This window comes from Salvelinus namaycush, chromosome 21 (genome assembly GCF_016432855.1).
Source record: "Salvelinus namaycush isolate Seneca chromosome 21, SaNama_1.0, whole genome shotgun sequence".
Classification (NCBI taxonomy): Eukaryota; Metazoa; Chordata; class Actinopteri; order Salmoniformes; family Salmonidae; genus Salvelinus; species Salvelinus namaycush.
This window is the reverse complement of record NC_052327.1, coordinates 55,878,579-55,893,587: the sequence shown is the minus strand read 5'-3', so window position 1 is coordinate 55,893,587 and position 15,009 is coordinate 55,878,579. Positions and strand designations below refer to the sequence as shown.

Sequence of the window (15,009 nt, the reverse complement as noted above, 5' to 3'; positions counted from 1 at the left end):
TAATCTGTATATTTAGTATGGGTGGAGATGGTAATCTGTATAGTTAGTATTTAGTATGGGTGGAGATGGTAATCTGTATAGTTAGTATTTAGTATGGATGGAGATGGTAATCTGTATAGTTAGTATGGATGGAGATGGTAATCTGTATAGTTAGTATGGATGGAGATGGTAATCTGTATAGTTAGTATTTAGTATGGATGGAGATGGTAATCTGTATAGTTAGTATGGGTGGAGATGGTAATCTGTATAGTTAGTATTTAGTTTGGATGGAGATGGTAATCTGTATAGTTAGTATGGATGGAGATGGTAATCTGTATAGTTAGTATTTAGTATGGATGGAGATGGTAATCTGTATAGTTAGTATTTAGTATGGATGGAGATGGTAATCTGTATAGTTAGTATTTAGTATGGATGGAGATGGTAATCTGTATATTTAGTATTTAGTATGGATGGAGATGGTAATCTGTATAGTTAGTATGGATGGAGATGGTAATCTGTATATTTAGTATGGATGGAGATGGTAATCTGTATATTTAGTATGGATGGAGATGGTAATCTGTATATTTAGTAATTATGTATGGATGGAGATGGGAACCAATAATTCCAGATCTTAAAAGCAAACATCTTAAAGGTTTTCTGCTGGGAAACGATAGACAGCTCTACATCAACAGCTCTATATCAACAGCTCTATATCGACAGCTCTATATCGACAGCTCTATATCGACAGCTCTATATCGACAGCTCTACATCGACAGCTCTACATCGACAGCTCTACATCGACAGCTCTACATTGACAGCTCTACATCAACAGCTCTACATCGACAGCTCTATATCGACAGCTCTATATCGACAGCTCTATATCGACAGCTCTATATCGACAGCTCTACATCGACAGCTCTACATCGACAGCTCTATATCGACAGCTCTATATCAACAGCTCTATATCAACAGCTCTATATCAACAGCTCTATCAACAACTATATCAACAACTATATCAACAGCTCTATATCAACAGGTCTATATCGACAGGTCTATATCGACAGCTCTATATCGACAGCTCTATATCGACAGCTCTATATCGACAGCTCTACATCAACAGCTCTACATCAACAGCTCTATATCAACAGCTCTATATCAACAGGTCTATATCAACAGCTCTATAGCAACAGCTCTATCAACAACTATATCAACAGCTCTATATCAACAGGTCTATATCAACAGGTCTATATCAACAGCTCTATATCAACAGCTCTATATCAACAGCTCTATATTCACAGCTCTTTATCAACAGCTCTATATCAACAGCTCTATATCAACAGCTCTATATCAACAGCTTTTATATCCCACTAGTTTTATTACATTGTTCCAAATACAGAGAGGACTTCAAAGCTTTAGCTCAAACTGCTCCAAACTACTCCGGTTTGGAGCAGTTTGGAGCTATAACTTTGAAGTCTTCTCTGTATTTTAGTAGAAATTACTCGGCCTTTTAAAACCAAACTGTTCTGAGTCTAAGCAGAGATTACTTTTAAAAGTAATAATTTAAAAATAATTACAGGAGACACTGTGTAACTTCAGATTGTTTAAATGAAATAAAATAAAAAGCCATGTGAAATAATGAATTGACAAGTCTTGGAGAGAAATTGCCCCCCAGGTATCCTGTGCAACTCAGGTATAAGTAATAAGCCTGAACTGACTGACTGGCTGACTGGCTAGCTGACTGGCTGACTGATTGGCTAGCTGGCTGACTGGCTGACTGACTGGCTAGCTGGCTGACTGACTGGCTGACTGGCTAGCTGGCTGACTGACTGGCTGACTGGCTAGCTGGCTGGCTGACTGACCAGCTGACTGGCTAGCTGGCTGGCTGACTGGCTAGCTGGCTGACTGGCTAGCTGGCTGACTGGCTGGCTGACTGGCTAGCTGACTGACTGGCTAGATGACTGACTGGCTGACTGACTGGCTAGCTGGCTGGCTGGCTGACTGGCTGGCTGGCTGACTGGCTGGCTGACTGGCTAGCTGACTGACTGGCTAGATGACTGACTGGCTGACTGACTGGCTAGCTGGCTGACTGGCTAGCTGACTGACTGACTGGCTGACTGGCCGGCTGACTGGCTGGCCGACTACCTTTCAAGTCCAGTCTCTATCCAAACATGATCTATTGACCTCAGAGATACAAATATTTCCCCTATTTTCTTTTAGGGGGAGTGAACAGAATTTCTAGGTCAGACAAGCCCAAATAAACCCAAACCAGTTTCTCCAGAGTTCCTGTCTCTGTCTCTCTCTCTCTCCCTCCCCCTGTCCCTCAGTCTCTCTCTCCCTCAGTCTCTCCCTCCCTCCCTCTCTCCCTCAGTCTCTCTCTCCCTCAGTCTCTCCCTCAGTCTCTCTCTCCCTCCCCCTTTCCCTCAGTCTCTCACTCCCTCCCCCTCTCCCTCAGTCTCTCCCTCCCTCCCCCTCTCCCTCAGTCTCTCACTTCCTCCCCCTCTCCCTCAGTCTCTCTCTCCCTCCCCCTCTCCCTCCCTCCCTCCCTTTCTCTCTCTTTCCTAGATCAATAGACTGCTCTATATTCACAAGGGGCCTCCCTACGGCCATTGACCTCAAGTAATTCCACACATCTGTGCTACTAGCTGATCTACTCACACCAGCATCAGGAGACCCACCACCAGCAGCTCTGTAACAGACTACCACCAGCATCAGGAGACCCACCACAAGCAGCCCTGTAATGGCTCAGACCAGCATCAGGAGACCCACCACAAGCAGCTCTGTAACAGACTACCACCAGCATCAGGAGACCCATCACCAGCAGCCCTGTAACAGACTACCACCAGCATCAGGAGACCCATCACCAGCAGCCCTGTAACAGACTACCACCAGCATCAGGAGACCCATCACCAGCAGCCCTGTAACAGACTACCACCAGCATCAGGAGACCCATCACCAGCAGCCCTGTAACAGACTACCACCAGCATCAGGAGACCCATCACCAGCAGCCCTGTAACAGACTACCACCAGCATCAGGAGACCCATCACCAGCAGCCCTGTAACAGACTACCACCAGCATCAGGAGACCCATCACCAGCAGCCCTGTAACAGACTACCACCAGCATCAGGAGACCCATCACCAGCAGCCCTGTAACAGACTACCACCAGCATCAGGAGACCCATCACCAGCAGCCCTGTAACAGACTACCACCAGCATCAGGAGACCCATCACCAGCAGCCCTGTAACAGACTACCACCAGCATCAGGAGACCCATCACCAGCAGCCCTGTAACAGACTACCACCAGCATCAGGAGACCCATCACCAGCAGCCCTGTAACAGACTACCACCAGCATCAGGAGACCCACCATCAGCAGCCCTGTAACAGACTACCACCAGCATCAGGAGACCCATCACCAGCAGCCCTGTAACAGACTACCACCAGCATCAGGAGACCCATCACCAGCAGCCCTGTAATGGCTCAGACCAGCATCAGGAGACCCATCAACAGCAGCCCTGTAACAGACTACCACCAGCATCAGGAGACCCACCATCAGCAGCCCTGTAACAGACTACCACCAGCATCAGGAGACCCACCACCACCAGCAGCTCTGTAATGGCTCAGACCAGCATCAGAAGACCCACCACCAGCAGCCCTGTAATGGCTCAAACCAGCATCAGAAGACCCACCACCAGCTGCCCTGTAATGCCTCAGACCAGCATCAGGAGACCCATCACCAGCTGCCCTGTAATGCCTCAGACCAGCATCAGGAGACCCACCACCAGCTGCCCTGTAATGGCTCAGACCAGCATCAGGAGACCCACCACCAGCTGCCCTGTAATGGCTAAGACCAGCATCAGGAGACCCACCACCAGCTGCCCTGTAATGGCTCAGACCAGCATCAGGAGACCCATCACCAGCTGCCCTGTAATGCCTCAGACCAGCATCAGGAGACCCACCACCAGCTGCCCTGTAATGGCTCAGACCAGCATCAGGAGACCCACCACCAGCTGCCCTGTAATGGCTCAGACCAGCATCAGGAGACCCACCACCAGCAGCTCTGTAATGGCTCAGACCAGCATCAGGAGACCCACCACCAGCTGCCCTGTAATGGCTCAGACCAGCATCAGAAGACCCACCACCAGCAGCCCTGTAATGGCTCAGACCAGCATCAGAAGACCCACCACCAGCTGCCCTGTAATGGCTCAGACCAGCATCAGGAGACCCACCACCAGCTGCCCTGTAATGCCTCAGACCAGCATCAGGAGACCCATCACCAGCTGCCCTGTAATGCCTCAGACCAGCATCAGGAGACCCACCACCAGCTGCCCTGTAATGGCTCAGACCAGCATCAGGAGACCCACCACCAGCTGCCCTGTAATGGCTCAGACCAGCATCAGGAGACCCACCACCAGCAGCTCTGTAATGGCTCAGACCAGCATCAGGAGACCCACCACCAGCTGCCCTGTAATGGCTCAGACCAGCATCAGGAGACCCACCACCAGCTGCCCTGTAATGGCTCAGACCAGCATCAGGAGACCCACCACCAGCTGCCCTGTAATGGCTCATACCAGCATCAGGAGACCCACCACCAGCTGCCCTGTAATGGCTCAGACCAGCATCAGGAGACCCACCACCAGCTGCCCTGTAATGGCTCAGACCAGCATCAGGAGACCCACCACCAGCTGCCCTGTAATGGCTCATACCAGCATCAGGAGACCCACCACCAGCTGCCCTGTAATGGCTCAGACCTCTGTTAAAATACTATTTGAAGTCATTCAAATACTTTGAGCGTTTGCTTTCGTCTGCCTGGAGTGCCAGATGGGCGGAGTTTGCACTTTTGCAACCTGTATTCTATTTCTAGATTCTATTGGTTCCAACCTGTATTCTATTTCTAGATTCTATTGGTTCCAACCTGTATTCTATTTCTTGATTCTATTGGTTCCAACCTGTATTCTATTTCTAGATTCTATTGGTTCCAACCTGTATTCTATTTCTAGATTCTATTGGTTCCAACCTGTATTCTATTTCTAGATTCTATTGGTTCCAACCTGTATTCTATTTCTAGATTCTATTGGTTCCATTACACCAGGCAAGCTCAATCAAGCCCAGCTAAATGACTCCAAATTATTTCAAATACAATTTGAACACTATTGAAAATGTACAATGTAAACTTCATGCTTGGTGTATTTCCCATCAAGGATTCAAACAAAGTCAACCCGTTTCTGTCATTAGTCTATTCGTATGAAACAGCACGGTCAGAGTTTAACAAGCTCTACACTACCTTCCCATACAGTTTAACAAGCTATACAGTACCTTCCCATACAGTTGAACAAGCTATACAGTACCTTCATATACAGTTTAACAAGCTATACAGTACCTTCCTATACAGTTTAACAAGCTATACAGTACCTTCCTATACAGTTTAACAAGCTATACAGTACCTTCCCATACAGTTTAACAAGCTATACAGTACCTTCCTATACAGTTTAACAAGCTATACAGTACCTTCCTATACAGTTATTCTCACTCTAACTTCCAGCATATGGCCTCTACTCAAATATGGGGCCCCAGAATGAGGACAGCTTGTACCAATAGCTATATACAGCCATGGTATGACATACCACAGACCTTGCAGAAACAGACTTACTCAAATACCCTTAAAAAAGAGACATTTTGCCGAAGACTCACTAACCACAAAACTGGCCTATCGGGTCATGAAATATCAGTTGCTGCAGGACTACTAGTCTCTTATGTGAAGGTTAGCGAATTGGCTTACAGCTGGCATAAGAACTGATAGCAGTTCAGCTGGCATAAGAACTGATTGCAGTTCAGCTGGCATTAGAACTGATTGCGGTTCAGCTGGCATAAGAACTGATTGCAGTTCAGCTGGCATTAGAACTGATTGCAGTTCAGCTGGCATAAGAACTGATTGCAGTTCAGCTGGCATAAGAACTGATTGCAGTTCAGCTGGCATAAGAACTGATTGCGGTTCAGCTGGCATAAGAACTGATTGCGGTTCAGCTAGCATTAGAACTGATTGCAGTTCAGCTGGCATAAGAACTGATTGCAGTTCAGCTGGCATAAGAACTGATTGCAGTTCAGCTGGCATTAGAACTGATTGCAGTTCAGCTGGCATTAGAACTGATTGCAGTTCAGCTGGCATTAGAACTGATTGCAGTTCAGCTGGCATTAGAACTGATTGCAGTTCAGCTGGCATTAGAACTGATTGCAGTTCAGCTGGCATAAGAACTGATTGCAGTTCAGCTGGCATAAGAACTGATTGCAGTTCAGCTGGCATTAGAACTGATTGCAGTTCAGCTGGCATAAGAACTGATTGCAGTTCAGCTGGCATAAGAACTGATTGCAGTTCAGCTGGCATAAGAACTGATTGCAGTTCAGCTGGCATAAGAACTGATTGCAGTTCAGCTGGCATAAGAACTGATTGCAGTTCAGCTGGCATAAGAACTGATTGCAGTTCAGCTGGCAATGAAGTGGGTTGGATACTCATACTGTTTTACATGTTTAATAAAAAATAATTTAAAAAATTGTAAAATAATCTCTCTAACCACAGACTAATATTATGTCTAGGTTTCAGATAGATAGGCTAAATATGAACACTATCCTGAAGTATTCTAGAAGCTTCACATCCAAAGCAATATCCTGATTTTTAATCTGAAGATCTCTGAGGTTTTTCACAATGACATTACATGAGCCCGGGTTGCATTCTTTTGGCATTCTTAATGCTCTGAGTCAAAATATTTTATATTAAGAATTATATTCCAAAGTGGCGGTTTGTCCATGAGTTATTGCAGTAGTATACTAGCATTCAATTCAAGGACAACAAAAACAACAAATTCCCAAATATACCAGAAGGTATTTGCTGGCAATCTATACAATTTTTTAAATAAAGATTAGCACTGCATGGGACAACCTAACCTCAACTAAATTAGTCTGGTGTTCACCACTATGATTCTTAGCCTGGTCCCAGATCTGTTAGTGCTGTCTTGCCACTTTCATGGTCATTGGCATATCAAACAAACAAACCAACCAACCAACCAACCAACCACAGGAGTTGGCTATAAGGCACAAACAGATCAGGGCTCGTAATCAAAAACAATCTCAGAGTATTAAGTGCTGATCTAGGATCATGTCCCCCCCCCCCCCCTCCTCCCCGTCCACATAATGCTATTCATTATGATTTAAAAGGCAAAACTGATAATCCTATGTCAGCACTTTTACTTTGACACTCTTTTTGACACACAGGCCCTAGATCAGACTAGACCCCTGCCTTGGTTTTTACTTGCTCCGGTGTAGGTTTCCCAAAGCTTTACCGTTTCCGGAACCAGGCAAGGACCAGCCACCTCGCCATTGGTTCTGATTTACTATTCGGGTCAGCATGTTAGTGTGAAAAAGGGCATAGGTTTCTCAGTACCTTTCCATTGCCTAGAGGCAGTTCTCCATGGTTCTGAGTCTGGTTCTGCTTGAACTTCTCCTGTAGCGTCTCAGCCAGCTGGCACAGCAGGAAGCCATTGTCCAAACGCTCCATGAAGCTCTCTGCTGTGATCTCCAGACCTGAGGTGGAGAGGGAAGGAGACCCATTAAATATATGTTAATACTCTGAGATGCTTTTTGATTACGAGCCCATTTTATATATATACTACCGTTCAAAAGTTTGGCACGTTGTGTTAGCTAATCCAAGTTTATCATTTTAAAAGGCTAATTGATCATTAGAAAACCCTTTTGCAATTATGTTAGCACAGCTGAAAACTGTTGTTCTGCTTAAAGAAGCAATAAAACTGTTCTTCTTTAGACTAGTTGAGTATCTGGAGCATCAGCATTTGTGGGTTCAATTACAGGCCAGAAACAAAGAACTTTCCTCTGAAACTCGTCAGTCTATTTTTGTTCTGAGAAATGAAGGCTGTTCCATGTGAGAAATTGCCAAGAAACTGAAGATCTGTGTACTACTCCCTTCACAGAACAGCGCAAACTGGTTCTAACCAGAATAGAAAGAGAAGTGGGAGGGCCCGGTGCACAACTGAGCAAGAGGACAAGTACATTAGAGTGTCTAGTTTGAGAAACAGACGCCTCACAAGTCCTCAACTGGCAGCTTCATTAAATAGTACCCGCAAAACACCAGTCTCAAAGTCAACAGTGAAGACGCAACTCCGGGATGCTGGCCTTCTAGGCAGAGTTACAAAGAAAAAGCCATATCTCAGACTGGCCAATGAAAATAAAAAGATTAAGATGGGCAACAGAACACAGACACTGGACAGAGGAACTCTGCCTAGAAGGCCAGCATCCCGGAGTCGCCTCTTCACCGTTGACGTCGAGACTGGACAGAGGAACTCTGCCTAGAAGGCCAGCATCCCGGAGTCGCCTCTTCACCGTTGACGTCGAGACTGGACAGAGGAACTCTGCCTAGAAGGCCAGCATCCCGGAGTCGCCTCTTCACCGTTGACGTCGAGACTGGACAGAGGAACTCTGCCTAGAAGGCCAGCATCCCGGAGTCGCCTCTTCACCGTTGACGTCGAGACTGAACAGAGGAACTCTGCCTAGAAGGCCAGCATCCCGGAGTCGCCTCTTCACCGTTGACGTCGAGACTGGACAGAGGAACTCTGCCTAGAAGGCCAGCATCCCGGAGTCGCCTCTTCACCGTTGACGTCGAGACTGGACAGAGGAACTCTGCCTAGAAGGCCAGCATCCCGGAGTCGCCTCTTCACCGTTGACGTCGAGACTGGACAGAGGAACTCTGCCTAGAAGGCCAGCATCCCGGAGTCGCCTCTTCACCGTTGACGTTGAGACTGGACAGAGGAACTCTGCCTAGAAGGCCAGCATCCCGGAGTCGCCTCTTCACCCTTGACGTCGAGACTGGATCTTTAAGCCGAAGATAATTAAGTGCCAAAGTATGCCGTGTTGGTAAAGGTTCTGCCTATCAGATAATGGTGAAGAAATTTAAGATGACAGTAGCCTACAGTTCCTAAAGCATGTGTGACTGAAAACACTGTACGTCATAAGAGAGAGAGCAGCAAAGACACAGTCTGACTGATAGTTAGGCCATGTGAACAGCCCATAGACCTAGCATGCTGCATAACATGACACAGTCAGATAGATAGTTAGGACATATGAACAGCCCATAGACCTAGCATGCTGCATAACATGACACAGTCAGACTAATACAGGCCAGGGGCCATCTGATTCTGCACAGTAATGATACACTCTCCAGAGCTCTCTCTCTCACACGCACGCACGCACGCACGCACACGCACACGCACACGCACACGCACACGCACACGCACACGCACACACACACACACACACACACACACCCAGATCAACATGTGGTATTTCTAGTTGACTGGCATCCAGACGACCATTCCTTCTTAGTTAGATCATTCTGACTGCAATAGGAGGTGGCAGGGGGGCGTCTAACTGTGGAAAAGAAACCAGGGGGATTTCTGTCTTCATCTATTTTTCTTTTGGTAGAGAGAGGAGGGGGCTGGAGGAGAAGGAGGGGGGTTAGGGTTTGGTAGAGGGAGGAGGCGGCTGGAGGAGAAGGAGGGGGGTTAGGGTTTGGTAGAGGGAGGAGGGGGCTGGAGGAGAAGGAGGGGGGTTAGGGTTTGGTAGAGGGAGGAGGCGGCTGGAGGAGAAGGAGGGGGGGTTAAGAGTTTGGTAGAGGGAGGGGGGGGCTGGAGGAGAAGGAGGGGGGTTAGGGTTTGGTAGAGGGAGGAGGGGGCTGGAGGAGAAGGAGGGGGGTTAGGGTTTGGTAGAGGGAGGAGGCGGCTGGAGGAGAAGGAGGGGGGGTTAAGAGTTTGGTAGAGGGAGGAGGGGGCTGGAGGAGAAGGAGGGGGGTTAGGGTTTGGTAGAGGGAGGAGGGGGCTGGAGGAGAAGGAGGGGGGTTAGGGTTTGGTAGAGGGAGGAGGCGGCTGGAGGAGAAGGAGGGGGGTTAGGGTTTTGTAGAGGGAGGAGGCGGCTGGAGGAGAAGGAGGGGGGTTAGAGTTTGGTAGAGGGAGGAGGGGGCTGGAGGAGAAGGAGGGGGGGTTCGGGTTTGGTAGAGGGAGGAGGCGGCAGGAGGAGAAGGAGGGGGGTTAGGGTTTGGTAGAGGGAGGAGGCGGCAGGAGGAGAAGGAGGGGGGTTAGGGTTTGGTCGAGGGAGGAGGCGGCTGGAGGAGAAGGAGGGGGGTTAGGGTTTGGTAGAGGGAGGAGGCGGCTGGAGGAGAAGGAGGGGGGTTAGGGTTTGGTAGAGAGAGGAGTGGGCTGGAGGAGAAGGAGGGGGGTTCGGGTTTGGTAGAGAGAGGAGGGGGCTGGAGGAGAAGAAGGGGGGTTAGGGTTTGGTAGAGAGAGGAGGGGGCTGGAGGAGAAGGAGGGGGGTTAGGGTTTGGTAGAGGGAGGAGGGGGCTGGAGGAGAAGAAGGGGGGTTAGGGTTTGGTAGAGGGAGGAGGCGGCTGGAGGAGAAGGAGGGGGGTTAGGGTTTGGTAGAGGGAGGAGGGGGCTGGAGGAGAGGGAAGGGGGGTTAGGGTTTGGTAGAGGGAGGAGGCGGCTGGAGGAGAAGGAGGGGGGTTAGGGTTTGGTAGAGGGAGGAGGGGGCTGGAGGAGAAGGAGGGGGGTTAGGGTTTGGTAGAGGGAGGAGGGGGCTGGAGGAGAAGGAGGGGGGTTAGAGTTTGGTAGAGGGAGGGGGCGGCTGGAGGAGAAGGAGGGGGGTTAGGGTTTGGTAGAGGGAGGAGGGGGCTGGAGGAGAAGGAGGGGGGTTAGGGTTTGGTAGAGGGAGGAGGCGGCTGGAGGAGAAGGAGGGGAGGTGGGTTCAGGGGTTTTAATGAGTTCCAAATGTTGTAATTGATCCCAGAGGATGGAGGGAGAGACAGGGAGATGGAGAGAGAGACAGAGAGAGAGAGAAAGAGAGAGAGAACTTGGGAAATACCCTTGATTCCTGCCTTATTCTCATGCAGTAACACATTCTATTAACTATCCTTTATAAACCATACATCATTAGTAAATAAATATACTATTAACAAATGATTTATAAATGTTGTAAAAGATTAGTACATTATTAGCAACTATATTAGTTAAATGTTCACAAATCAATATATTTACTAATAATGTACTAGTTTTACAAACATTTATAAATAATTATAAATAATTAGTTAATATTTAGTTAATTATTTACTAATGACCTGGGTTATAAAGCAGGGGGGTTATGTGAATGTGTTACCGTCTCCTCCCTCATAAGAGAACTGCTGCTTTCAAAGCAAATCTGAGATTTACATTTTTAATTTAACCTTTATTTAACGAGGCAAGTCAGATAAGAACAAATTCTTATTTACAATGACGGCCTACCGGGGATCAGTGGGTTAACTGCCTTGTTCAGGGGCAGAACGACATATTTTTACCTTGTCAGTTCTGGGATTCAATCCAGCAACCTTTCGGTTACTGGCCCAACGCTCTAACCACTAGGCTACCTGCCGTCCCTACCACTAAGCTACCTGCCGCGCCAAAGTACATATATTACATGTCTTGTTTATTGAGGCCTTTTTTCAAACATATCTACAGGATTAAGAACAAAAAAAAACTTTTAAATGAGAAGTAGGCATTGGTCTGTAGGCATTGGTCTGAAGCTGAAAAAGAAAGGAAATTCACATGAGCACCACAATGCCTACCAGCCATGCTATACCAAGGTTTTTCCAGCACACAGCTTTAGCTTACTTTGACCTAAGTTGCTCTATTGTATTTCAATCAATGTGTAGGATTGCCATCGAATTTCAAACCTTCTCAAAACAGCCTAACTCATACTCTTAGAGGAAGTGCTCGACAAAAAAAAAAGTGATTTGTACCGCATCAGTCTTGAATTTCAATACAGTGAAACTGAAAAGCTCTAATCAAATCCAGACATATTAATATGCTTCAGAACGATACTTCTGGTTTGGACTGGAAAGTGATTATTCTCGGGGATGGAACATTTGTAAAATACCAGGAAAATATTAAACTCTAGTCTGTAGCTTATTCCTTAGATTTTTGGGGTTGCTGATGGACCATGATGTGCAGGTATAATCAAAGTGACATTGGACTAGTGCACTTGCAAGTGTCTTTGTGGTAAAGTGTGTTCTAAAGGCACTGCGTCCCAGTGCAAGAGGCTTCACTACAGTCCCTGGTTCGATTCCGTGATTGGGAGTCCCATAAGATCGTCGTCCGGGTAGGCAGTCATTGGTAGGCAGTCATTGTAAATAAGTATAGTTAAATAATTTTTCCACAGGTGGACTCCAATCAAATTGTAGCGACATCTCAAGGATGATCAATGATCCTATCTGGATGCACCTGAGCTCAATTTCGAGTCTCATAGCAAAGGGTCTGAATACTTATGTAAATAAGGTATTTATGTATTTTTCCACATTTTGTTACGTTAAAGTCTTATTCTAAAAGGGATTAAATAAATACAAATCCTCATCAATCTACACACAATACCCCATAATGACATCACAATACCCCATAATGACATCACAATACCCCATAATGACATCACAATACCCTATAATGAGAAAACAAAAACAGGTTTTTAGAAATGTTTGAGGATCTGGGGACCCATGCCAAATCTTTTCAGTCTCCTGAGGGGGCAAAGGCGTTGTCGTGCCCTCTACACGGCTTTGTTGGTGTGTTTGGACCATGTCGCAATTGTAAATGAGAACTTGTTCTCAACTTGCCTACCTGGTTAAATAAAGGTGAAATAAATGATAGTTTGTTGGTGATGTGGACACCGAGGAACTCGAAACTCTCGACCTGCTCCACTACAACCCCGTCGATGTGAATGGGGGCGTGTTCGGTCCTCCTGTACTTCACAAGAATCACTTTATGGACACTATAGTCTCGTTTTAATCTGATGTCTACAATTTGAGCTAGGTAGGTAGGCCGCAGAAAATACTCTGAAAACTAAATTGCTAACGACCCTGTTAAAAATCCCTGTTATGTTGTTCACGGTAAAGGCCGCACGGCTCATGACGTTAGGCAGGGAGTGTATTGTGTATCTCCGATCAGGTTGATCAGGTTTGTGAATTTTCATTGACATTGGTTTAGATATGATGCTTTAACCAATGTCATACTAATGTGGGGTGGGGGGGGGGGCTATCTTTTCCATGTAATTTATTCCTGATTATTATTTGACCATGCTGGTCATTTATGAACATTTAGAACATCTTGGCCATGTTCTGTTATAATCTCCACCCGGCACAGCCAGAAGAGGACTGGCCACCCCTCATAGCCTGGTTCCTCTCTAGGTTTCTTCCTAGGTTTTGGCCTTTCTAGGGAGTTTTTCCCAGCCACCGTGCTTCTACACCTGCATTGCTTGCTGTTTGGGGGTTTTAGGCTGGGTTTCTGTACAGCACTTCGAGATATTAGCTGATGTACGAAGGGCTATATAAAATAAACTTGATTTGATTTGTCAAATCTAGACAGGAGATGAACATTCTGCGTTGTAAGGAAGATATCATCATCAGTAGCTGATTACTTGCAAACTGGTTCGGGAGCACGAGGCCAGATAAACCGTGTGATGTATCTGTTTCCTGTATAGTCCCCCCCCCCCCCCCCCCGACGCTAACCAGACCACATCAGAGGCCAAACCTCATATCTCAGCTCAGCTGGCTACCCTATGCTAACAGATGGGGACTGAGAATGCACACGCGAACACTTCTAACAGATAGGGACTGACACAGATAGGAAGAGAGTGTCAATATAGGGTCGGATAGGATCAAACGTAATATGCTGATTTGAAGCACTTCCTGGAATAGGAAGTGTTGAAAAATCAAGAGGCTAATAATAGCCATTATTCAATTAGGAGAAGGTTGCAAGGTGTGTGTGACACACTCAGGGGCGTACTGGCCGAAATGCTAGAAGGGCTGGTCCATTTTAAGCCCAGTGGGCCTGTCTAATTATTATTATCTGGCTAATAATGAGGGCCTCAAAGAAAGAAAAAAATGATGTGTTAGAAATGCCAGGGCCGATTTCTTGTCCCAGTCCGCCCCTGGACACAATCTCCATTCCAGACTCATTAACGATTGATTGGTAATGACCTTCAGATCAACAGGATAATGTCCCTTGAGAATCCATTCAAATTAAAGGAAATAGTGAATAATGGCTGAAGCTGATAAGGCTACAAAAGTATCTGCACATTAACTAACTAACTAACAGCAAACAATAGGCCATCACCTGTGTTTAAGGTGTACACAACGTGGTGTAACACAGTTAGATTATTGTTTGTTGAACAGGATATGCTTTGGACAGCTTTGCAAATCAGACACAGCGACATCAAATTGCTTCCTGAACTACGATCAGTCACAGTTACAACCCCATGACTGAAACAGCCTGCAGACTGGTTTGGCTGTTGTATTTTTACAAACAGGTTTACCTTTACTTAGCACAACACACATGTTTATTAGATATAATGCCTCAGTAACCCAGCCTGTATCCCAAAGAGAACATGCCTCAGTAACCCAGCCTGTATCCCAAAGAGAACATGCCTCAGTAACCCAGCCTGGATCCCAAAGAGAACATGCCTCAGTAACCCAGCCTGGATCCCAAAGAGAACATGCCTCAGTAACCCAGCCTGTATCCCAAAGAGAACATGCCTCAGTAACCCAGCCTGGATCCCAAAGAGAACATGCCTCAGTAACCCAGCCTGGATCCCAAAGAGAACATGCCTCAGTAACCCAGCCTGGATCCCAAAGAGAACATGCCTCAGTAACCCAGCCTGGATCCCAAAGAGAACATGCCTCAGTAACCCAGCCTGGATCCCAAAGAGCAAGCAGAAGTAAAGTGGCAAGGAAAAACTCCCTGGCAGAATGAAACCTTTAGAGGAACCAGACTCAGAACAAATGTTCTTATACATCTGCTACACTGAGAGATGTAAACAGATCGTGTGTTGATGACAGCCAGCCACATCAAGGCCATTTCCAGAGTTACATTGAGCATGTTGTTGAGCCACATGTCATCCATCATGAGCAGTAGACCCAAACACGTAGGATTCACAAATATATGAATCTGTATATGAATG

General features: G+C 46.7%; 2 protein-coding genes across 2 annotated transcripts in view; one reads left to right on the top strand and one right to left on the bottom strand.

The window, feature by feature from the left end:
* Positions 1 to 2,716: 2,716 nt before the first annotated feature.
* LOC120065990 (histidine-rich glycoprotein-like) lies at positions 2,717 to 4,736 on the top strand. Its single transcript, XM_039017030.1, has 3 exons — positions 2,717 to 2,850; positions 3,518 to 3,813; positions 3,916 to 4,736. The coding sequence occupies exons 1-3, from the start codon at positions 2,717 to 2,719 to the stop codon at positions 4,734 to 4,736; spliced, it is 1,251 nt and encodes a 416-aa protein (XP_038872958.1).
* Positions 4,737 to 7,378: 2,642 nt separating this feature from the next.
* LOC120065989 (growth arrest-specific protein 2-like) overlaps positions 7,379 to 15,009 on the bottom strand; it is a 51,771-nt gene continuing 44,140 nt past the window's right edge. Inside the window, exon 3 of the mRNA XM_039017028.1 lies at positions 7,379 to 7,551. Coding sequence (XP_038872956.1) covers positions 7,379 to 7,551 — 173 coding nt within the window. The remainder of the gene's footprint in view (positions 7,552 to 15,009) is intronic.